A 26,110-nucleotide genomic window follows, 5' to 3' on the forward strand; every position below is an offset into this window, starting at 1 on the left:
AGCTCGCAATAGGGACTCACCGACAATGTACATGCGTCAGTCCCTCCGTGTGTACGGATAATGCACATTGAGGCAAACAATTTGTCATTCTAATCAATACTCATCACAGTTGAACACTGGTGAAGTTGCGTAGAGTTTATTAGCATGTGCGTGTCAGTACGGGCAAGGCAAGGGCCACAACATGCAGACAAATGCTTACAACGCTTACGGGCAGCTGTTAGAACTGGGGGTCTCTAGTTGGCAGAGGAAGGCACCTTTGACCAAATAGGGACCCATGCTTCTAGTCAGGGTAAGAGGCTACACTTCTAAAATAACCTCTGCTCACCCCCTCGGTAGCTTGGTATGAGCAGACAGGCTTATCTCAGAGGCAGTGTGTAAAGCATTTGTGAACACATACAGTAATACAGTGAAAACACTACGGATGGACACCACACAGGTTTAGAAAAATAAGTAATCTTTACTAGACTTAACACAAGACCAAACAACTAAAATCCACAATACTGTTATCCAAATAAGTCTTTAAAATGGTAGAAATAGCTTAGTTCACTTTAGATACAAATGTGACACTTTACTCTCACAGTACCTGGGATGCGTAATGCAAAACAAACAAAAGGGTCGCAGGGAAGGTGATGTGTCAATTCCTTACACTCAGGGGAGTGGATGCGTCGGTTCCTTACTGCTGCACAGAGGAGTTGATGCTCACTTCCTTACTGTGTGGGGAGGTGATGCGTGGGTTTCTTACTGCGATCCGTTGCCATGACACTCTGGTACGATGCAACAAAATGGCATTGTGGTTACGGTGCGACAATGTTGATGTGATGCGTGCACTCCCGACGGCCGTGCGGTAACTCGGTGATCTTCTGAGCCGCTGAAGAAATATATACCTCCTACAGGGGTTCACTGATACACCTGGTTCTTTTAAACCAACAAAGAAGAGATTGGCACAGAGGCTGTAACATAAAAATAACATGTTTATTAACCTCAGATGAGGGAGATTGCGCCACACAGTACCCTCAGGCCACTGTAGGAAGCATTCTAAAGAGAAAAGAGTACAGAGAACAGGGGCCGTAAATATGCATATCTTTACAGTCAGCATAAAACCAAGGGGAGGTCCTGGCACATACCAGCATGCAAAATGACTAACATGGGTATACAAAATTTGCTTGCTCAACAAAGTGGGAGGAGAGATATTTCTCCTTACATCAGCAAGAATAGCCTGACAGTTCTATACTAGGAGCAGGTGCATTCTAATAGCTAGGCCCCTCTGAGCATGTGCAAGGCTCTGGAAGAAGGAGAAAGCACATGGCAAGCACATGGCTAACTAAGATGGCTGACAGGTACCAAATGGCTTTCAGCTCATGCTAACAGATTCCTGCAATCTTTAACAGATGGTTCGTATAGCATGAGCTTAAGACATTCCTATGATCTATCATGAACATAGAAAATATTTTGCACATCTATTTTCATAAATTTATCAATATCCTAATTCATTGCTAGGTGGGCATTTTTTATTCTAAACATTTCATTAAGTTGGTATATATATAAGGTATATGCAGGAGTACAAAGGGAACAGAGCATTGGGTCATTATTAACATACAGATAGCAGGAGAGAGTAATGACTATTATCACAAACAGAATTTATCAATTTTTCTAGCCCTAAGCAAAAACCAATTCCTAGAATCATCTATTCTAATTCTATGTAAAACATTTTTAGGACTCCAATGCATTTCAGTGACCATCCATTTCAATTTCAGAATAGCCAACAGAACATATCTAATAAAAAAAAAAATCAATAGACTTTTCCAGTGTTCCTTTTATAATGGCTAGAGTATCAATCATATTTTTAGGAGGAGGGCAAAGTAACATTTTTCAATTGCTCAGAAAAATGTTTTTCATGTAGAATAAACATTATAACTAATGCAAATATTAAAGCAGTCTGACAGATTATTACAAAAACACTCCTGGCTCCAAGGGACCAGGAGGACCACCCAGGGTCACAGGAATTAGGACGAGGCCGCAAAGGGCTGCTCCTCCTCAAAAATGGGATGACTGAAGGGGTACATTATTATAAAAAAAAGTAGTCCTTGGGGATATTGAAGCCGCTGAACAACCAGCCAGAAGGGAGTCTTCTCCCTGTATACGTTTGAGCCTCTCAGGCAGGCTCTTGTTGTTCTCACGGTGGAGCTGCACAACTTGCAAATCAGGAATCACAGCCCAGTTTAAGAAGAAAAGTCTTTCAACGATCCTGTCCAGTGTCTCAGGCAGTGCACCAGTTTTCTCCACTTTAATTTAACAGGCACCAGAGACACAGCACCTGTACCCTAAACTCAAGTCCTTCCCTAACTCTGTTTTGCTCTGTTGGCGCACTGCTCTTTTGTAGGGGCCACAAATTATCCAGTATGCCCAGGCACTCTTGATCAACAAACAAAGGTGCAAACGCGCATTCACTTTAGAATAAGGATTCAGGGGCCTGATGCTGGGATCTCTGAAGCAACCCTAGTTTCAAAAGTGGTCACCTCAAGCATAGCCTCCTCACCATTCTGGTCGGTCTGTGACTCTCTCAGCTGGACATCAAAAACTTGATCCACGATTTCTCCTTTCTGATTTGTGACCTCGTCTTTTGCCCAAGACAGTGGCAGGGGTACACACATCCCAGTGCTTCCGCCTTCACTGAGGTCCTGGTTGCCAGCAATGCCTGTGCTGGTTACCTTCACTTTGGCTTCAAGCTGGACGGGTGCTGACGCTGACTCCCCAAGCTGAATCTGATGTCCGGCCCCTCTGGCAATGGTTGTAAGGCAGCAAATATCTATTGGTGGACAGAACAAAAGGTCTTTAGACAAGGCACAGAAATAATCTATCAACAGAGAGGATAGTCTCAGAATACTTCCTAGTCTTGGGATGCCCCAAATATTAGCAAGGCACCCAAGAACAACTTCATCTATCTGAGAGTAAAAAAAAAAAACATTGACCTTTTACTCTATTTGAAGCAGCAAAAAAGTCTGGGCCCGATTCACAGAACTAACTTAAGACAAAATCCTAAACTTACTACTTTTGGTATTCACAGAAGTTAGGATTTTGTCTTAAGTTTGTCTTAAGACAGACTTAAGACAAAATCCTAACTTAAGTCTGTCTTAAGTCTGTCTTAAGTCTGTTTTAAGTTTGTCTTAAGACAAACTTAAGACAAAATCCTAACTTAAGTCTGTCTTAAGTCTGTCTTAAGTCTGTCTTAAGACAAACTTAAGACAAAATCCTAACTTCTGTGAATACCAAAAGTAGTAAGTTTAGGATTTTGTCTTAAGTTAGTTCTGTAAATCGGCCCCTCTGTGTTCATTTACTAAATTCTGAGGAAAAGTAAAAAATGATACAGACATACTCCAAATCCTTACATCTGTGTATTCCTATATTACTAATCTGAAGACCTGAGTAAGCGGATCTTTTCCTACCTCGCCCAGGTATGCTCACAACAAGGAAGACCAGCAGTCGGAGGTAACTGTAACATAAAAAGATTTATTGCACTCAAGCGGGTACACCACCTCACAGCTCCATGTGGCTATGAGAGAAGTGGACAACTTACACAGTCATCGACAGCCTTATATATTCTTGTGCTGGAAAAAGCGTAGGTGGGAATGGATATGACAAATCAGCTACTGCCAAGGATGATTAATGATCCCCAGACAATATCAGGTACTGGTCAGAACCAGTAACTCTGGAAATATGTATACGTGGTATGTAGACCACAAATATAAAGATTACTCACTAAATCTCATCAGTAATCTTGTGGTTCAAAGAAATAAAGCAGAACTATGCATAACTTGTGCCAAGTATAAACATATACAGGCCTGTGGTTACAGAATCAGGCGCTCACTTGATTAGTCATCTGGATATGGAACAAAAGGTCCCATCCCTTGTGTCAACAATAATTGGTTATCATTAGCAGTCTTTTGTTAGCTGCAATACATTTGATATCAGTTAATAGGAAAGTTAAAGAAATAAGTCATTGACCTTTTGTCAATGCACCCTGCTCTACTTGCGTGCTATCAAGTGGAGTACAAACATATGCTCTGGGGTCAGTTGATATATCAACATTTCCTTGTGCAGATGGAGCTGACACATTATATGTGCTGAGGAGGCAGGCTAGAAAAAGGCTAACACAAAATGGTGACTGGAAAATACAAAATGGAAGAGCTTTCCTCCATTTCCAAAAACTCTATATCCACAATCGAAATTGCTGTGTTACAATATCCCTCATTATAAGAGCGTTAGTCAGTGTCACTGAGGGCATAGGGGGTGGTTTTAGCAATCGCCCTAAACACTGGCAGCACATGGGTATGCAATTAAGGAGAACGCAACACCCAATCACTACAAGGAAGATAGCCACTAGGAACATCCCTATTTTGCACCCCAGCCTGATAGGGAGTTCCAAAAGGAACCTGCAAGCTCCTGAGACCCAACATCACGATGGGCCTGGGCTCCTATATTATACAGTCTCTTGACAGCTTCCCTAACTGACGTGGAGGAGTCAGATATATATGTGCAGATGGAGGACCCAATCAACCTACAGACTCCACCTCGTTCTGCTAACATCATGTCTAGAACCATCCTGTTCTGAAGGGAAACCAATCTAACAGCCTTGAGCTCCACTGTGAAGTTCTCAATTATCCCTGCTGTTTCCTCTACAGTTGCTTCCAATAGACGGGATAACCTGCGTATATTTCGCGAATTTATGGCAGGGCCATACCAAGGAACAAAGGCCTTTAGTACATCACCAGCTATCTCAGATACTGTATCTCCTTGATCAACACTCCTCCTACCCCTTAGTGTTTTGGAGGCTCTATTTACTTCCTTGGTACTCTTTACAGACATTGCTGGTGTTACAAGACCTAGATGATAACAGCCACCCCAATTCACTGGCAGCCAAGTATAGGCCCTCGAATCACAAACGAAATAAACTGAGTCACCGGCATAAAGTGGAACAGATATTTTGGGAGTCCGAGGGATGCTCTACAATGGAAGCAGCGCTGGGAGTCCGAGGGATGCTCTACAATGGATGCGGCGCTGGGAATCCGAGGGATTCTCTACAATGGAAGAGTCACTGAAGGTTCGAGGGATGCTCTACAATGGAAGACACGCAGGGAGTCCGAGGAATGCTCTACAATGGAAGCGGCGTTGGGAGTCCGAGGGATGATCTACAATGGATGCGGCGCTGGGAGTCTGAGGGATACTCTACAATGGAAGAGTCACTGGATGTTCGAGGGATGCTCTACAATGGAAGAGGCGCTGGGAGTCCGAGGGATGCTCTACACAAGGCGAAGCAAGGTCAACCCAATACCTAAGTCAGACTTACCACGCCACGCAAGGCAATGCAAGGGGCTGGAAGATGTCACATGGGTGGAGAGTGGGTGTTCCCGCGCATCCACACTTGTATTTAGGAGCATTCCGAGATTTTCCAAGGCCAGTCAACCTTTCTTTCTCCTCTTGCCTCCTCTTCTGAAGTTCCTTCATTCTGCAGCACACTCTGAAAGAGGAGGAAGCGTGTAAGGATTGTTTTTGTACAGAAAGGTGTCCCGTCCTGCTCAAAAACAATCCTGCCAGCAACACAGGCACGCTTGCACCAGGGTGCATTGGTGCCTGCATTGGTGCTTGGTAGGTTCAATTGTGCCAGCGGCGGGAGAGAGCATGAAATAAGTGTGGCGCATTCCTCCTTCTATACTCGAAGCAGCCCAGCATAGCAGGTTGTGCAGCTCCATTGCGCTGCGTCAAATAATAATAAACCCCACCATTTGCGTTTGCCATTATTCCTCAATACAACGCGATGGACAATAGCATTCAATAGACCCAAGTATTCTGAAACTACATTTGAAATTAGCTCCTCCCACATAGCATTATCTTGTTTAATCAATGAGATAATGACCTGTAGCCCCAATACTTGTTTGGGGGATCCAGGCCTGGCTTCATCACCAGCTCCCTCTGCTGAGGTCACCCAACAAGGATGAATCTTCCTTAGCTGCAAAGACTTTGGTCGGAATGCGCTTGCCTTTGAATCTTTGAATTCAAGACTCGTCTTAGAGTACCCTACAGCATCTATGGGCTTCTTAAGAGCTCTGGAAATACCCTACAGCATCTATGGGCTTCTTAAGAGCTCTGGAAACACCCTACAGCATCTATGGGCTTCTTAAGAGCTCTGGAAATACCCTACAGTATCTATAGGCTTCTTATCAGGTCTTAGGGCACCCCATAGCATCTCTGGGCTACTTACCAGGGCTTAGACTACCCTACCACATCTATGGGCTTTTTACCAGGTCTCAAAGTACCCTAAAGCATCTATGAGCTTCCTACCAGGTCTGACTGTACCCTACAGATCTAGGGGCTTCTTACCAGGTCTTGAAGTACTCCATACAATCTATGGTCTTAAGACCACATCTCCACAGCCGAAGGTCAAGAGATTGTAGTTTCCATGCCTTTGAATAGCTCAGCAGCTCATTGGCATCCAGGGGGTACCTGGTACTGCAGTCTGCCATCATACAGACCACTGTGCCTCCTATCAGTAGGTTACAGTAGGGACCATCCGCACTCATCTCCCCTCCCACTCTGCTTAGCGTGCAGCGTATCTTCACCCCTTGCACACCAGCAGGAGGGGCGCCCTCAGCTCATCATCAATCTGAGTCTCATCCCCTGTGATGTAGCTTTAAACCTCTTTGCACTTATGATGGGTTTACCAAGCATTAGTTATTCTGTTAACATTACATTTTGCTAAAATTTCACCCTGGCATCGTGAGGAGTAATGAGCCCCGGCTTGTGGTTCGTTTCATCCCAGAAGGACCTATGATTGCGCTTCGCAGCAGCCTCCTCAGAACTGACACACATCCCGCATTTTCTGCTCACTGTAAACGTTGTTACTTCTCCCCAACGTATGTCTAGCGCAACTTCAGATTTTTCTTTCATAATTTAAGTGTAGTTGCTCGTGGAAATCTGTTCAAATCATACTCCTTTTTTGAGTCTCGCCTAGGCAGCGCGCATGTGCAGTCTCTGAAACATTAGATTATCCATATCAAGTGTGAAACTCCGCCTATTGCCCGGTAATTTGTCCTGCCCCTTGGCATTAGTTAACTCAGGCATTTCTTTTGTTAGCGTGTTTATTACTGGGTGTGCTTCCGATGCGTCACTTCCGTTTATTCCAGAAGCAGCACTGCCTAACTTCAGTGTCCTTACCCTTACACAGCGTAATTGTTTTTTTTTAAAATAGTGCGCATTAACATGCGCGCGCCACCTTCCCCCTTCCCCCTTCCCCCTTCCCCCTTCCCCCTTCCAGCAGCACTTGCAGCTGCTGTGGCTATTTCATGGCAGGAATTAAAGATCCACAATAGCGAGCCCGGGGACGGTGGGCTCCCTGTATTGACCGTTTTCCTCGTTGTCTGCTCCGGAATTCAATGTCTTCCATACCAGTTACTGCCGCCAAACTTTCCTCATCCCACGCTTACTCCGGTAGCAGCTTCTGAAGTTGTCAAGAACCGGGCCTTCGAGAGGCCAACACTGTTTGGACTCATCCATCCTGCTGCTCGTCTCCAATATTTACTTGCCCTACCACCACCCGCAGGGCATATGCTGCTGCACAAGATACGGAGCAGCTCAGAGCCGGACTGGCCTTAGCCGGCACCAGGCAATCCCCCGGTGGGCCGCACAGGTGGGGGCCGGGTTTGCAAAATCGGCCCTGTAACAAATTCAGCCAAAAACTGGCCCTGGCAAAGAGCTCAGCGACATCCCCAACCCCCCCGGGGAGGGGCAGCCGAGCACTTTGCCAGGGCTGGTTTTGGTTCTGATTCCGGCCCTGGAGCAGCTGTCGTACCGGTCTTGAAGCTCAGCTCAGCGCACTCAGCAATCAGCGCAAACTCGACCTGAAGGTTTCGGAGTGCTTTACATGAGCAACCAGTTGCATTACAGATCGTCTCATTCGTGGTTTGCCCAGAATCAAAAGATGTTGTCCCGCCAAGACTTGAAAGTAGGGCCTGTGTGTGCTGCGGGCGGGAGGAAGGGCTGCCGTATTGTTTATTTTGTAAGCAGAAGCTGCTTCAGTCATGGCTAAAATACCATCTTTTGCAGAAACATTTCTGCTCGCTACAGTTTGTTTGCTCTTGCTTGAATTTAGCACAAATGAAAATTGGTTGATGGCTGCATAAACTCGCTTGTAGTGGCAATTATAAAATGCCACGCCTGCTGTAAATTGAACACGCGTCCCCTAAGGAGGTCTCCCTCAGAATGGAGGAGTGGCCATGACCTTGTCTTTCTAACAACAACCAGGAAGATCATAGCGATTAGATATCGATTTTCAAAACAGCAAGACTCTGGGGGCTCCCAAGGGGCGGGGTCACATACACCTTAACATTTCAGTTAATTACCGTGACACTGGGAAAACATTAAAGTCTAAAAAGATAGCTATGGCAAATCACAGTGGACTCACTATAGCTTGAAGAATGCAAGCACTGGCATAGCAGAGGCTCCCCCCACATGGTCGCACCACCCGAATCCCAATACATTCAGACCACACAAATTTCTGTTTATGGAAGAATTGAGGCCGCAGTTTATTAGGCATTTCCAACTTACTAGCGAGCCTTTACACACCATTATTTTTGTCTGGCGAGCCTGTGTCCTTACACCGTCAGCTCTGCACTGTGCCCTACATTCAGTGCAGCTATCTTTGACCTGGTGACCTATCCCCTGGAGACGCAACCCTTCCTTTCCACTCCGGGCAAGCTTCTGCTTCCAGCCCGACCGGGTAACCTTTTAATTCCGGTTACCATACACTCCTTGGGTAAGCGTCTGCTTCAACCCAAGTGGATGACCCTTTAGCTTCCGGTGTCCACACACTCCCGGGTAACCAGCCGGTTCCCTGTCACTTCCGGTGCCCACACATTTCATTCCAGGAAAGTGCTTGTTCCCACCCTCCCCAGGTGCCTACTGTTCCCCCACCCATCTCTGCGAAGGTAACCCGGTGACCGGTACCCAACTTCCTCCATGCCACAGGCTCCGCCCTCAGTTGCGCCATTAATTGTTTACTTCCGGTTCACCTGAACAAAGGGCCTCGGGGAGCTTGCTCGTGACCCCCTGGGCCCTGACTGCCCCATTTGCGGTCTTTGCCTCCTTCGCAACCTGCTTTTTTTGTATTCCTCTTGGATCGCTTCGTGTTTTTTTAGATACGTTGCTGTCTCTTCTTCCGACTTACAGGACCTCTTGTAAGTCCGCTATGCCTCTGCGACAAATGTCCCCACCCCATTGTGAGGGGCTGCATGTCACCATTTAGAAAGGAAACTCCTGCTGTCTCTGGTAACTCCTGCACTATTGCAGGAAAATGACGACATTTAGAGGCGCTTGCTGCTCAGGTTTGAATCAATCAATCAATCCGAGTACTCGTAGAGCGCACTACTTACCTGTGAGTGTCCCAAGGCGCTGGGGGGGGTGCTGCTACGGCTTGAAGGGCCAGGTCTTGAGGAGCCTTCTGAAGGCGAATAGGTCTTGGGTCTGCCGTAGGTGGGTCGGGAGGGTGTTCCAGGTCTTGGCGGCGCGGTAGGAGAAGGATCTGCCGCCGGAGGTCGTTCGTTGGATGCGCGAGACGGCGGAGAGGGCGAGGCTGCCGGAGCGGAGCTGGCGGGTGGGGGTGTGGAAGCTGGAAGAAATTGGACACTGAGCTAAACAGAATGCTAACATTATTAGCGGCTGTTTCATTTATTGGTGGCAAATATTGCGTCTCAATGGAAGCATCAGGAGATAAAGGTAAGGTTCGTTTTTGTCCTTATTTAAAGATCTCCTAATAATGAATTGTTAGTATTAACATGCCCTGCAGCACTCCAGCCCCATTCCGAATAAAGGCAGCAATGTAACAATTGCCTTTTGTAGTGTCTGAAATAATGATGACACAAAATATAGGCTTAAGAGCTGACGTAACGCGTATTGATGTACCCAGCCAATTATGATGAGAACACGTTCTTAAAAAGAACTGCCATTGTTCTTACATTTTTCTCTGGTTTGCATAAGCGCTATAGCACATTCGTTCATTCATTCATGATGAGTGAAGGAAACCGATAATACAGATTGGATTTGTCTTCGTGGGTTACACCAGAGAAGCGTTCACATTGAGTCTTTGAGGACCCCCGGCTGAAAGCCCCCCCCCCCCCCCCCCCCCCCCCTCCCCGCTCAGACCCCACTCCTAGCGCCTGGAACAGCTGCTTTCAGATCAGCAGCAGTAGGCGTGGCTTCAGATGGTGCAATGGTATAGCATTGACATGAGAGAATGCCCTTTGTTATCTCGGACTGTGTTACAATGACAACAAGCATTTGCAATGCAATAGGTCTCACATTCACATGAGTTTAAGCTGTTAGCATTGTAAAGCATAATGCCTTTTATTTATGTTTTGAGTTTTAAAACATAAATAAAAGGCATTGTCAATTACAATACTAATAGCTCAAACTCGAGTGAATGCGAGACCTATTGCATTGCAAATGCTTGTTTCTTTCCCTTTAGCAACATGGAGGGTAAAAGTTTAACTGTCGCCCGCAGTCCCAAGCAGTGTGTTACTAATGCCAGCCTCCTCAATGTGGTAAAAACGTCTCCATCAGTTGCCTCGATGTGAGCCTCAAACCCTTCCTGCCTCTGACCCTCCTCGCCCGGGTTCACCAAGCGCGAGAGAACAGCCGCAGACTAGCCCGATGGCAAGCGTGAGAGAACAGCCACAGACTAGTCTGGGTCGCAAGCGAGAGAGAACAGCCACAGACTAGCCTGGATGACAAGCGAGAGAGAACAGCCACAGACTAGCCTGGATGACAAGCGAGAAAGAACAGCCGCAGACTAGCCCGATGGCAAGCGTGAGAGAACAGCCACAGACTAGCCTGGATGACAAGCGAGAGAGAACAGCCGCAGACTAGCCCGATGGCAAGCGTGAGAGAACAGCCACAGACTAGCCCAGGTGGCAAGCGAGAGAGAACAGCCGCAGACTAGCCCGATGGCAAGCGTGAGAGAACAGCCACAGACTAGCCTGGATGACAAGCGAGAGAGAACAGCCGCAGACTAGTCTGGGTCGCAAGCGAGAGAGAACAGCCACAGACTAGCCTGGATGACAAGCGAGAGAGAACAGCCGCAGACTAGCCCGATGGCAAGCGTGAGAGAACAGCCACAGACTAGCCCAGGTGGCAAGCGAGAGAGAACAGCCGCAGACTAGCCCGATGGCAAGCGTGAGAGAACAGCCACAGACTAGCCTGGATGACAAGCGAGAGAGAACAGCCACAGACTAGCCTGGATGACAAGCGAGAGAGAACAGCCACAGACTAGCCTGGATGACAAGCGAGAGAGAACAGCCGCAGACTAGCCCGATGGCAAGCGTGAGAGAACAGCCACAGACTAGCCTGGATGACAAGCGAGAGAGAACAGCCGCAGACTAGCCCGATGGCAAGCGTGAGAGAACAGCCACAGACTAGCCCAGGTGGCAAGCGAGAGAGAACAGCCGCAGACTAGCCCGATGGCAAGCGTGAGAGAACAGCCACAGACTAGCCTGGATGACAAGCGAGAGAGAACAGCCGCAGACTAGTCTGGGTCGCAAGCGAGAGAGAACAGCCACAGACTAGCCTGGATGACAAGCGAGAGAGAACAGCCGCAGACTAGCCCGATGGCAAGCGTGAGAGAACAGCCACAGACTAGCCCAGGTGGCAAGCGAGAAAGAACAGCCGCAGACTAGCCCGATGGCAAGCGTGAGAGAACAGCCTCAGACTAGCCTGGATGGCAAGCGTGAGAGAACAGCCGCAGACTAGTCTGGGTCGCAAGCGAGAGAGAACAGCCACAGACTAGCCTGGATGGCAAGCGTGAGAGAACAGCCGCAGACTAGTCTGGGTCGCAAGCGAGAGAGAACAGCCACAGACTAGCCTGGATGACAAGCGAGAGAGAACAGCCGCAGACTAGCCCGATGGCAAGCGTGAGAGAACAGCCACAGACTAGCCCAGGTGGCAAGCGAGAGAGAACAGCCGCAGACTAGCCCGATGGCAAGCGTGAGAGAACAGCCACAGACTAGCCTGGATGACAAGCGAGAGAGAACAGCCGCAGACTAGCCCGATGGCAAGCGTGAGAGAACAGCCACAGACTAGCCCAGGTGGCAAGCGAGAGAGAACAGCCGCAGACTAGCCCGATGGCAAGCGTGAGAGAACAGCCTCATGACTAGCCTGGATGACAAGCGAGAGAGAACAGCCGCAGACTAGCCCGATGGCAAGCGTGAGAGAACAGCCACAGACTAGCCCAGGTGGCAAGCGGAGAGAACAGCCGCAGACTAGCCAGATGGCAAGCGTGAGAGAACAGCCACAGACTAGCCCAGGTGGCAAGCGAGAGAGAACAGCCGCAGACTAGCCCGATGGCAAGCGTGAGAGAACAGCCACAGACTAGCCCAGGTGGCAAGCGGAGAGAACAGCCGCAGACTAGCCCGATGGCAAGCGTGAGAGAACAGCCACAGACTAGCCCAGGTGGCAAGCGGAGAGAACAGCTGCAGACTAGCCCAGGTGGTAAGTGTGAGAGAAATGTAAATGTAAATGTGTTGTATTTGTATAGCGCGAACAGTAACCTGTAAGCATCCCGGCGCTTGTACTCCTACCACAAGGGAACCCCTCCTGGCTTTTCCTTGTGAGGTGTCCACTCCTGGGCATCCCATGGTGAAACCAGGCATCCCTTGTGTATCGGGGGCCGTTGTGGAGACTAAGCAAGCTATTGCCCAGAGTTGCAGCGTGGGGCCCATGCTTAGATTCGGCACTGAGGCGAGAATATCCGGTCAGAGGAATTTAAGCCCGATCCCGCCGAGGCGGGAATCGAACCCTGGTCCCTGGCCAGCATTCTGCATCAAGGTCTGCCGCTCTAACCATTGAGCCACACTTCTCCACAGCCACAGACTAGCCCAGGTGGCAAGCGGAGAGAACAGCTGCAGACTAGCCTGGATGACAAGCAAGAGAGAACAGCTGCAGACTAGCCCGGTGGCAAGTGACAGAGAATAGCCGCAGACTAGCCCAGGTGGCAAGCATCAGAGAACAGCTGCAGACTAGCCTGATGGCAAGCGTGAGAGAACAGCTGCAGACTAGCCCGATGGCAAGCATGAACGAACAGCTGCAGACTAACCCAGGTGGCAAGCATCAGAGAACAGCCGCAGACTAGCCCGATGGCAAGCGTGAGAGAACAGCCACAGACTAGCCCGATGGCAAGCGTAAGAGAACAGCCACAAAGTAGCCTGATGACAAGCGTGAGAGAGCTGCCGCAGACTAGCCCAATGGCAAGCGTGAGAGAACAGCCACAGACTAGCCCGGATGGCAAGCGAGAGAGAACAGCTGCAGACTAGCACAGATGGCAAGCGAGAGAGAACAGCCGTAGACTAGCCCTGGTGGCAAGCGAGAGAGAACAGCTGCAGAGTAGCCCGGGTGGCAAGCGAGAGAAAACAGCTGCAGAGTAGCCCGGATGTCAAGCAAGAGAGAACAGCTGCAGACTAGTCCATGTGGCAAGCGAGAGAGAACAGCCGCAGACTAGCCTGATGGCAAGCGTGAGAGAACAGCCACAGACTAGCCCGATGGCAAGCGTGAGAGAACAGCCACAGACTAGCCTGATGACAAGCGTGAGAGAGCAGCCGCAGACTAGCCCAATGGCAAGCGTGAGAGAACAGCCGCAGACGAGCCTGGATGGCAAGCGTGAAAGAACAGCCGCAGACTAGCCCGGGTGGCAAGCGAGAGAGAACAGCTGCAGACTAGCACAGATGGCAAGCGAGAGAGAACAGCCGTAGACTAGCCCAGGTGGCAAACAAGAGAGAACAGCTGCAGAGTAGCCCGGATGTCAAGCAAGAGAGAACAGCCGGAGTCTAGCCCAGGTGGCCAGCGAGAGAGAACAGCCGCAGACTAGTCCGATGGCAAGCATGTGAGAACAGCCATAGACTAGCCCGATGGCAAGCGTGAGAGAACAGCCACAGACTAGGCCAATGGCAAGAGTGAGAGAACAGCCACAGACTAGCCTGATGGCAAGCGAGAAAGAACAGCCGTAGACTAGCCGGGGTGGCAAGCGAGAGAGAACAGCCACAGACTAGGCCAATGGCAAGCGAGAGAGAACAGCCACAGACTAGGCCAATGGCAAGCGAGAGAGAACAGCCGTAGACTAGCCCGGGTGGCAAGCGAGAGAGAACAGCTGCAGACTAGCCCGATGGCAAGCATGAGAGAACAGCCACAGACTAGCCTGATGGCAAGCGTGAGAAAACAGCCACAGACTAGGCCAATGGCAAGCAAGGGAGAACAGCCACAGACTAGGCCAATGGCAAGCATGAGAGAACAGCCGCAGACTAGCCCGGGTGACAAGCGAGAGAGAACAGCCACAGACTAGCCCGATGGCAAGCGAGAGAGAACAGCCACAGACTAGCCCAATGGCAAGCGTGAGAGAACAGCCGCAGACTAGCCCGATGGCAAGCGAGAGAGAACAGCTGCAGACTAGCCCGATGGCAAGCGTGAGAGAACAGCCGCAGTCAAGCCCGATGGCAAGCATGAGAGAACAGCCGCAGACTAGCCCGATGGCAAGCATGAGAGAACAGCCACAGACTAGCCCGATGGCAAGCGTGAGAGAACAGCCACAGACTAGCCCGATGGCAAGCATGAGAGAACAGCCGCAGACTAGCCTGATGGCAAGCGTGAGAGAACAGCCGCAGACTAGCCCAATGGCAAGCATGAGAGAACAGCTGCAGACTAGTCCATGTGGCAAGCGAGAGAGAACAGCCGCAGACTAGCCTGGGTGACAAGCGAGAGAGAACAGCCACAGACTAGCCAGGATGAATAGCGAGAGAGAACAGCCACAGACTAGCCAGGATGAAAAGCGACAGAGAACAGCTGCAGACTAGCCTGGGTCGCAAGCGAGAGAGAACAGCCGCCGTCTAGTCTGGGTCGCAAGCAAGAGAGAACAGCCACAGACTAGGCCAATGGCAAGAGAGAGAGAACAGCCACAGACTAGGCCAATGGCAAGCATGAGAGAACAGCCGCAGACTAGCCCGGGTGACAAGCGAGAGAGAACAGCCACAGACTAGCCCGATGGCAAGCGAGATAGAACAGCCACAGACTAGGCCAATGGCAAGCATGAGAGAACAGCCGCAGACTAGCCCGGGTGACAAGCGAGAGAGAACAGCCACAGACTAGCCCGATGGCAAGCATGAGAGAACAGCTGCAGACTAGTCCATGTGGCAAGCGAGAGAGAACAGCCGCAGACTAGCCTGGGTGACAAGCGAGAGAGAACAGCCACAGACTAGCCCGATGGCAAGCGTGAGAGAACAGCCACAGACTAGCCTGGATGGCAAGCGAGAGAGAACTGCCGCAGACTAGCCTGGGTCGCAAGCGAGAGAGAACAGCCGCAGTCTAGCCCGATGGGAAGCGAGAGAGAACAGCCACAGACTAGCCTGGGTCGCAAGCGAGAGAGAACAGCCGCAGTCTAGCCCGATGGCAAGCGAGAGAGAACAGCCGCAGACTAGCCTGGATGGCAAGCGTGAGAGAACAGCCACAGACTAGCCTGGATGGCAAGCGTGAGAGAACAGCCGCAGACTAGCCTGGGTTGCAAGCGAGAGAGAACAGCCGCAGTCTGGCCCGATGGCAAGCGAGAGAGAACAGCCACAGACTAGCCTGGGTCGCAAGCGAGAGAGAACAGCCGCAGTCTAGCCCGAGGGCAAGCGTGAGAGAACAGCCACAGACGAGCCTGGATGGCAAGCGTGAGAGAACAGCCACAGACTAGCCTGGGTCGCAAGCGAGAGAGAACAGCCGCAGTCTACTCCGATGGCAAGCGAGAGAGAACAGCCGCAGACTAGCCTGGATGGCAAGCGTGAGAGAACAGCCGCAGACTAGCCTGGGTCGCAAGCGAGAGAGAACAGCCGCAGTCTAGCCCGATGGCAAGCGAGAGAGAACAGCCGCAGACTAGCCTGGGTCGCAAGCGAGAGAGAACAGCCGCAGTCTAGCCCGATGGCAAGCGAGAGAGAACAGCCGCAGACTAGCCTGGGTCGCAAGCGAGAGAGAACAGCCGCAGTCTAGCCCGATGGCAAGCGAGAGAGAACAGCCGCAGACTAGCCTGGGACGCAAGCTAGAGAGAACAGCCGCAGTCTAGCCCGAGGGCAAGCGTGAGAGAACAGCCACAGACTAGGCCAATGGCAAGCGAGAGAGAACAGCCACAGACTAGCCCGATGGCAAGCGTGAGAGAACAGCCACAGACTAGCCTGGATGGCAAGCGAGAGAGAACAGCCTCAGACTAGCCTGGATGGCAAGCGTGAGAGAACAGCCGCAGACTAGTCTGGGTCGCAAGCGAGAGAGAACAGCCACAGACTAGGCCAATGGCAAGCGAGAGAGAACAGCCACAGACTAGCCCGATGGCAAGCATGAGAGAACAGCCACAGACTAGCCTGGATGGCAAGCGAGAGAGAACAGCCTCAGACTAGCCTGGGTCGCAAGCGAGAGAGAACAGCCGCAGGCTAGCCCGATGGCAAGCGAGAGAGAACAGCCGCAGCCTAACCCTAAGGCAAGCGTCACATCGCCTCAGAGGCTCAATGTTTGCAATCCTGGCGTGTAAACAAAGGTCCTGGGTAACTAGAGGCTGAGATGCACTCAAGCCTTTCATCTGTCAGATTGTTGTGTCCCTCAGTGCCATGCCGTCTCTGCGACGGGTATGCCCTGATGTGTGTCCCGTGCTCTATGTGACGAGGCCTGGGTGAAATTGTGATTATGCCAGAGTAATCGGTCTAATGTCGGTAGTTACACATGACTCTGATGACTGAAATTACCAATTACACTAGTTTGAGTAATTAAGAGTAACTTGGGCAAAAATCCAACAGCAGAAGAACGGGAACAACGATAGCCTCCTTGGCTTAACGCCACCCCCTGCCACTTCAGAATTGCAGGGCTGCACCATATTTACTAGAACATGCGTTTTGCCCTGCGCTGGTGCTAAATGTAACCTCAGAATTGACTGGGATGCAGCCCAAGTCATTCTCAGTGGCTGAGGTTTATCCAGGCATTCCACCCTTCTCATTCTGTTTTCCTCAGTGCTTGGTTATTGGGGGGGCAGAAAGTTTCAAGTGGAAACGAAGGATTTGAAAGGTCATTGAGCAAACAGACCGTATTCATTTAGGTGCAGTTTGCCTAATAATAGGCGCGAAATGCGTTGCTGCCAATGTTTCCTTTTGTTCGTGTATGATGTCTCCTTGCGCCTTTTCTTCTATAATCTTTGTTTTTTGCTCTAGAGTCGCCACATACCTACATGGGTTAGGGATACGTTCATGTCTCAGATGTCGGTTGAAACTGATGCAACTTTGGGAGCTGTTGCTCTACTTTGTCATTAATGTTGCTCTCTTGTGAACTGTTTGTATGGAGCTGTAATTGTCCCTGTGGTGCACTCAAAGTTAGCTTTTTGTTTCCATACAACATTTGCAAACATACAATTGCAAACTAATAAATGTAATGTGATGTAAGATGGATTTGAAGAGCGCTGCTAGTCCCCCATGAGGGTATCCAGGCGCTGAATACATAAATATATATGGTGAGGACCGGCTAACACCATACTTCTTCATTTGAGGAGTCCTTTGATCTGCTTGGTTTATATTCTTGACTTGCTAAAATTCCTTCTTTCTTCCTTTCAGCTCTCAAAGACATTGATCTCCACCTAAAGGAGTTGCACAGGAAACGTCTGATGGTGGACACAGACCGCAACATCCAAATCAGGTTCCAAAAACATGGAAATCCATTCTTATGTCTTAGTTTCTATTCAGTTTTGGAGAACCCGATTCTCCCAGAAATGATTGCCCGAGTGGGTGGGAACAAGGACACGGTCATCACCTTTACGGTTGGCGCACACTTCAGACCGTACCCTCTTCACATCTTCATCCGCCGCGCCCTCAACATCCGCAAAGCCCTACAGGAGCTGCTCCTGAGGAGCCCGGAGACAATAATCGTCCTCAAAACTGAAAACACAGCCTTTGAACCAAAAGCTATTGAGACACTAAATGACTTCAATGGCTACATTCAGTACCAGATCATGAACTCCCTGCTGAAGGACCTGAAGATCGGCATAATCGACGCCTGGGACATGACCACCGCTTTCGCTACCAACAATATGCACCCGCCGCCTAATATCATTGAAAATGAGATTAACCTCTTCTTTACATTCCTCTGTTGAAGTTGGGCAGGAGGCAGAGGGTTTCCTTTTCCAAATGTAGATGGATGTTTGTTACCAGATCTCTGCACAATAATGTGGGTCAGCATGAATCTGTGTGATACGCAAGAAGCACAGACTTGTGCAAGCCTTTTCTTAAGAAACCTGGGGGCATATTATCAACGGCGATATCGCCGCTTTAGCAGGACTTTTTCCCACTAAAGCTGCAATATTTTAATTGCCCTATTAGCAAGCTGTCGCTAACAGCAGTTAGCGACAGTTTGTAGGCGATAGCGAGCGGTTTGGGGCCCGCTTTGCATGTCAGCGATATTTATTGCTAATGACATGCAAAGTGGGCATACCCAACCTCTTAGCGACTGAAAGCAGTCGCTAACATCGCTATCGCCTATTATCAACACAGGCGTAGCAATGGAAAAATTGGTGCTAAGCGCGAATATCGCTCAAAACTAACGCCTACTCAGACCACTTCTTAACCTGTATATCCAATGGAAGTTGGATATTCAGGTTAAGACCCTATTGGCGTTAATGCGTGAATATCGCTGGATTTCCAGTGATATTCACGCATTGAGCCACTTTTGGTGGATATTTTATCGCATTTGAGATAAACATTGCTAATAGCACGTTATCTCTGCGATAAAATCCGGCTATGCACGGAGATGGAAAAAATATCGCTAAGCTCATTTAGCAATAAATATCACTAGTTGTTGATAATATGCCCCCTGGTCCTCTCTTTGTGTGGAAAAACTTTGCGGCCATCCCCCTACCGCCTCTGACTAGCCGTGCTCCCTCTGAACCCTCTCCATACTCCTCTCTCCTCCACCCTCCTTCCGCCCCTGACTAGTCGTCCTCCCTCTGGACCCGCTCCACACCCCTCTCTACTCCAGCCCCCTTCCACCTCTGACTAGTCTTCCTCCCTCTGGACCCACTGCACACCCCTCTCTCCTCCAGCCCCCTTCCGCCTCTGACCTGCCGTCCTCCCTCTAGACCCACTCCACACCCCTCTTCCTTGCACTGTCCTTCTCCAATCCCTGACTAGTCTTCCTCCCTGTGGACCCGCTCCACACCCCGCTCTCCTCCATCCCCCTTCCGCCTCTGACTAGCCGTCCTCCCTCTGAACCCACTCCACACTCCTCTCTCCTCCACCCTCCTTCCACCTCTGACTAGTCGTCCTCCCTCTGGACCCGCTCCACACCCCTCTCTACTCCAGCCCCCTTCCACCTCTGACTAGTCTTCCTCCCTCTGGACCCACTGCACACCCCTCTCTCCTCCAGCCCCCTTCCGCCTCTGACCTGCCGTCCTCCCTCTAGACCCGCTCCACACCCCTCTTCCTTGCACTGTCCTTCTCCAATCCCTGACTAGTCTTCCTCCCTGTGGACCCGCTCCACACCCCGCTCTCCTCCAGCCCCCTTCCGCTGCTGACCTGCCGTCCTCCCTCTAGACCCACTCCACACCCCTCTTCCTTGCACTGTCCTTCTACAATCCCTGACTAGTCTTCCTCCCTGTGGACCCGCTCCACACCCCGCTCTCCTCCAGCCCCCTTCCGCCGCTGACCTGCCGTCCTCCCTCTAGACCCACTCCACACCCCTCTTCCTTGCACTGTCCTTCTACAATCCCTGACTAGTCTTCCTCCCTGTGGACCCGCTCCACACCCCTCTTTACTCCAGCCCCCTTCCGCCGCTGACCTGCCGTCCTCCCTCTAGACCCGCTCCACACCCCGCTCTCCTCCATCCCCCTTCCGCCTCTGACTAGCCGTCCTCCCTCTGAACCCACTCCACACTCCTCTCTCCTCCACCCTCCTTCCACCTCTGACTAGCCGTCCTCCCTCTGAACCCACTCCACACCCCTCTTCCTTGCACTGTTCTTCTCCAATCCCTGACTAGTCTTCCTCCCTCTGGACCCACTGCACACCCCTCTCTCCTCCATCCCCTGTTATATTTCATATAGGTACCCTAATATAGGCCCAGGTAATATCAATGAATGGATATTCATAAGAGTTCTTGGAAACCAGGCAGGGGCTACACCACCTACCCCACTATATCTACTTACAAGGTTCATCCCATATGTCATCCTCAAATCAAACAATGGCTAATACATGAGACAAGGGACAAAGAAACCCTAGATACTTTTCATATAAATATAGCACATCTTGCTAGGGTTGGTAGAGTGAACCGGGACTTCCAGGCCGACACACTGACCAGAGACTCTGAGGCTCCGGCATGCAGACTCTCCAGCTGACAGTGGTCTAATCATCCCTCGTGGAATGTCCAACTCAAAACCAGAATGGGCTCCTACATTCTCACCCTTCAGGTAATGGGGTTCGACTAAATCCTAGAGGGATTCTTGACTTCACAACTACTCACATGCAAGGTATACTTAGGTACATCTAGACAGGCATCGTAGGAGTGCACAAACTTTTATCCTGCAGTTTATATTCATGTCATGCTTATTGCAAGATGGTAGAACTGTACTATCCTTTTATATTCACTGTACTGCTAATCATATACCTCTGCTAATGTCTAATGGTTTTTGCATCTCATATATTTTACACGAGAATAAAAACTGTTCAATAAATCCTTATTGAAATGCCCAGACTGTTTATTCTGTGTATCTCTGAGACAAACTAAGTGAGCACGAGGGACTGAGCGAAAAGTAGTACATTGTTTCCACAATCCTGTAGGATCAGGGTTGTTATGCTCTAAGGTTGCCAAAAACGATTCTCTCCCCGATAAGAGGAGACACTAGTGACACCGGGAGCTAGCTAATGCAAACACGCTAACATTCCTGGTGGGGGTGCACAGACTCAGTCTATCACCAATCTCACAGTTTATGGCGCAGGTCCTGTAGGAACTACACGACACAGCACTGCCAATGTAGTTTAGGTACTTTTAACAGTAGAATCTGAGTGGTTCAGTAATGCTATTCTCAGAGACCCCCTACTCACAAAACACCAGAGACGTCTGGAGTGGGTGGGCACAACTCCGCCACAGCTGAGTAGGCATAAAATCCTATTTATTAGCTGTTGGTTAATCAAGATTGAAGGACACAGTGTTCCTAAAATTATGCGATAAAACCTTATCTTAGTTCCCTTGAACAAACTTCTTCTTTACAAAATGACAGAGGGTGAAGATAACCCAAGAGGGAATCTGCAGCTCTCAACAGGAGAAGAACTTTTAAACGCAATTCGCATTGAACATAAATTCAAACATACAATCACCCTGAAACTAATATAAAATGGTTTATCAGCTAGGCGTGGCTTAGTAGCTTTTGTGATTGAGGCACAAAAATCAAACAAAACAGAGGTATTTGTAGTGTTCTCGCCTCGCGTGCCCCTCACACGAGGTCATTGTTCTTTATGCTGTCTGTTGGCACGCAAGCTTTTTCCCCGGTCTTCAGTTGGTGGATAATGACAGTGGTTTTTGTTACCGAATCACTTGGGGAGGTGCTTGCACGCTCACAACGCCCGTCTGTGGGAACTCATTTTCCTACATTAAAACTAACCTTTTTTAACTTCTAACTTCCTCCGTCATTACAGTATTCTATTTGTCGGTTACATTCCCCAAAGCAGATACAACCACACAGACAATTCACTACTATACAGAAGGAGATGCACCACTGGAACGCGGTCCATACGATGACTTAGAGATTCCACTCATGTACCAGGAACACCTATACCAGTTTATAGGGCGCCCTACCCCATATAAGAAACAGAGTAAGATTAGGCCCGCTCAGAGGGGACTGTGCAACATGGTCAATATTGGCAGCCTACACACCACATCCTGACACTGAAACAATGCCACAGGCAGACTTACTCTTACAACACAAGGATTTAATCTATAGAAACTTGACGCAATTCGTCATGAGGGCTTTCACATTCCAACCGACAACAGTTGCACCAAATGGAACTCATTCTCAAGGTACAGCAACGAAAATCATACCACAAACATTACACGCGGTAATGAACATAATGCCCACAAAACGTGAACAAATGCCATTCTGGGTAGCTCAGAAAATAACTCAGCTCGAGGCAGTGTTCCCGAATACTACCCCATATGAAAAACACAGAATGCTAACAATCTGTTTGCCCATGGGGATAACCAGACAAGTAGAAGATTGTACTACTTGGGGTACTGTCTTTGCTGCCATATATACCAGGACTCATGGTTTTCCTCCATTAGTGGTGATTCCAGATGTATTAAGACAAATACAGAATGAGTACGGAGCAGAGCCTGCTAATGAACATGGGAATGAAGTTACTAAATACCTATGACTAGGTATCAGCTATAATACTAGCTAATATTCAGTCCGTTTGAACAATACCGCAAACTACCCAAAAGAAATGAAACTGCGTGTGCAGAATTAAGCAGAGGCAGTTTTGTAGTGTAGTTCCTATTTTCCCTATAGGCCCTGCGCATTGGAATAACATAAACAGCAGTGTAGACGTAGGAGTGCGGATCTTCCAGGCCTCTACTGACTATGCTAAACTTAATTGGGTTTGTACCAACTAGCTCAGAGGTCACTGGAAACTTTCTTGATTGAATAGGAAGTGATCAGCGTCCTTGGCACAGACAAGAAGGGATTCAGTTTTCCAACAACCGCATAAACATGACAACTTTGCTCCTTAGAATAAGAGTCAATCTCTAGAGTCGTGTGAAACAATAGACAGTTATTTTACTCAGTTAGTTGTGCAGATTACTTTCACCAAGATGCAGAGAATAGAGAGACGGGCGTTTTCAATAAAAGGTATTATTTATTGAACAGTCTTTCTTCTCATGCAAGAGAAATGAATTGCCACAATTGCAAGACTTGTTATTATAAAAAGTGCGTACAGTAAAAGGAGGATTGCGAAATAATATTGTAAAAGCATTGATATGGTTTCTTAGCCATGCAATGGTTTAAAATGAATAAAACATATATACATTCATATATACATTAGGCTAAAATACTCAACTGGTGCTTCTAACTACGCCTACCCCAGTGTACCTGACCTAAGCCTAACATGTGGAAGGGAGTAAGTAGCAGTTTAAGTTAAGTTAGTTTTGCCAAGGTTTGCTTCAAGAATTCTCTCTAAGGGTTTAGTCAACACCATACCTCTGGAATAGAATGTTGGAGGTCTTGTGTCTCCTTCCAGGACTCGATATCCCAGTCACTCGCAAGAGTAGGCTGGAAACGCCAGAGCTGGATTTTCTCGGCAGGAGAAAAGACAGCTTCTTTCTCAGCGCGTCAAGGAGGAGGAAGGGCAGCGTCCGTGGGCTGCTTGCATCTGCTGGGCTCTGCAAGGGAGAGCTGTTCGGCTCCTGTATTCACCATTGTTCGCGCTTTGCTTAAGGCAACGCTGGTATTATTTATACCTGAAAGGTGCCTTGTTTGACGTAAGTTTTTGGACATAAGATGTCAATAAAGATGTCACTAGGAAGTGATCGTCTTTTCAGTGCTCATTAGAGTTCTATTACTAATCAAAACATAGCAAGCGGGGCTTTCCCAGGTTGCTGGGTTTTATCTTGTTGAAGAACTCGGAGTGTGATCTAGGAATCTAAGATAGTGGCTTCTGCTGTGTCATGTACTGTAATGAGCTGCAGAGGCGAGTTTCTGAAATATGGCTGAAATATGGCTCTGATCGTTTATGCCATTATAGGGGTATGAATGGATTATAGCCGTATAGGGGCATAAGGTCACAATATTGATCTGGGTCCTAGATTAGAACACGACAGTTTGGGTGGGATAGCATTAAAACCACAACTGATGGGCAGTCCTGAAAAGGACACTTCTAAGCAGATACCCACTTCTTCAAAAAGGAAGTGGGATAATAAAAAAAAATGAACTTTAAGGGAAACAGATCTGAATCCGGAGGTAGATCTCCACAGGAGCCCTCTAAAAAGAGGTACAACCTTAGGAATAGGGATAATATTAGGAAACCTGGCAGATATCAGGACACTAATACATCTTCCTCTCGGTTCTTTCAGGGCTCGACGAAAAGCTCAGAGAGAGAAGGAAAGTCAGAACACAAAGAAGAGCGCGCAAAGTCCAGAGACAAGCAGCACGCTCAAGACTATACTTCCATAAAAGAAGAAAAGACAAAATCAAAACCTCCGTTTAAGAAGAAGAAAGTTGCAGGGCTAAAGATCAGATGTGCCCAGAATTTGAGGACGCAGCTTCTGAACGGGGAATGGGCTCTGACGATGCTAGACAGTGCAGCAGAAGTAAGAATAGCTCGCCAGAACCTGATGGAATTTGTGGTGAAAGCAGACTTGAATGATTACATCATGGTGAAACACCAGATACTAGGGTGAGCATCCCACATAAGTTACTAACACTCTAAAAGGAGGGGGACAAGCCTAGGAAAGTTAAAGGTCTCTTTTGGGGAAATCTGTCATCTGGCAATGACATCCTATTAGCAGAACAAGACTGGCCGTCAGCATTCGTGATGGAGTGCCATAGGGGAGAAACTGTAATTTTTCCAGCATTCTCTTACCTTATTCCCATACATCTTGCATATACACTGGAGTGGGCAGTTGCCCTAGCTCCAGCATTGTACAAAAATCATAGTGGTTGGGATGAAGATTCAACCCACCACGTGATACCGTTAAAAGTTTCACCAAATGCTCAAAGGCAATACCCAATAAAGCAAGAAGCTAAAAAACAGGCCAGGGAGATCTTAGATCTACTTGAATACCAAGGGGTCATTGAAACATGCACCTCACCAATGAACAATCCTTTGTTTCCTGTCATGAAACCTGACAATACAAATAATTTAGGGGGATATTATCAAGACAGGTGATAAATTTATCGGCGCTTTAGCGGCAGAAAACTGCCGCTAAAACGGTGATAATGGGCTTGATAATATGCTCTATGGAATTCCAATTGAAGCCCATGTTAGATGTCCTTCACATTTTATCACCTTTCTTGATAACATGCCCCTTAGTTTTAGATTATAGACATCTAAGCACTGCACAAAGACATTCTCTGCCCAAAATGCAGATAGTGCCGAATTAATCAATCAATAAATCAGGAGTTTGTTAAGCTTGACTACTCACCCGTGAGGGTCTCAAGCCGCTGGGGAAGGGTGCAGGATCCATTCCATCAAGGAGGGGGTCTTTTGAAGATCCAGGTTTTGAGGTTTCTTGCGAAGATGGGGAGCAATGTTGTCTGTCTGAGGTGGAGCGGAAGGGCGTTCCAGGCAGTGGCTGCGAGGAAGGAGAAGGATGGACCTCCCGATCTGGTCTTTCTGGTGCAGGGGACCATGGCGTAGGAGAGCTGGGCTGATCGCAGGGTCCTTTGGGGTACGTACAATTTGAGTCAGCTGTTGAGGTATGCTGGTCCGTGGAGGGTCTTGTGTGTGTGGGTGAGTATTGTGAAGGTGATTCTTTCCTCGACGGGGAGCCAGTGGTGTGTGCGCAGGTGCTGGGAGATGTGGCAGTGTATTGGCAGGTTGAGGCTCTGTATCTTGCAGGTGAGGTTTTTGTTTTTTCCGGTGTAGAGTGCATTGCCGTAGTCAAGTCTGCTGGTGACCAGAGCATGAGTGACTGTCTTTCTGTCATAAAGGAGGATCCATTTGAGGGTCTTACAAAGGAGGCTAAGGGTGTGGAAGCAGGAAGACGAGAAGGAGTTGATCTGGCGGTCCATTTTGAGCTCGGAGGCCAGGATGATTCCCAGGTTGCTTGCGTGGTCAGTGGGGGTTGGCGGGTTTCTGAGGGCAGGGGACCACCAGGTGTTGTTCCAGGTGCCGGGGTTTGGGTCCATGATGAGTACTTCTGCATTACCATTGTGCGGAAAAAATACAAAACCACACTTGATATCTCAAATTGATTATTCTGCCAAAATATAGCACCTGAAAGCAGGTTTTTGACTGCATTCTCAGTGTTGGGGTCCCAGCAACAATTTTGTCACCTACCCCGGGGTATAAGAATAGCCCGGGGGTATTCTCAGCAA

At 48.8% G+C, this 26,110-nt stretch overlaps 1 protein-coding gene across 1 annotated transcript in view; it reads left to right on the plus strand.

Moving 5' to 3' along the window:
• Positions 1–18,957, plus strand: part of LOC147668330 (NXPE family member 4-like) — a 283,603-nt gene extending 264,646 nt beyond the window's left edge. Inside the window, exon 4 of the mRNA XM_086948593.1 lies at positions 17,652–18,957. Coding sequence (XP_086804719.1) covers positions 17,652–18,187 — 536 coding nt within the window. The 3' untranslated portion in view covers positions 18,188–18,957. The remainder of the gene's footprint in view (positions 1–17,651) is intronic.
• Positions 18,958–26,110: the final 7,153 nt, after the last annotated feature.

The sequence above is a fragment of the Lissotriton vulgaris genome, unplaced genomic scaffold, assembly GCF_964263255.1.
Source record: "Lissotriton vulgaris unplaced genomic scaffold, aLisVul1.2 SCAFFOLD_1454, whole genome shotgun sequence".
Taxonomy (NCBI): domain Eukaryota; kingdom Metazoa; phylum Chordata; class Amphibia; order Caudata; family Salamandridae; genus Lissotriton; species Lissotriton vulgaris.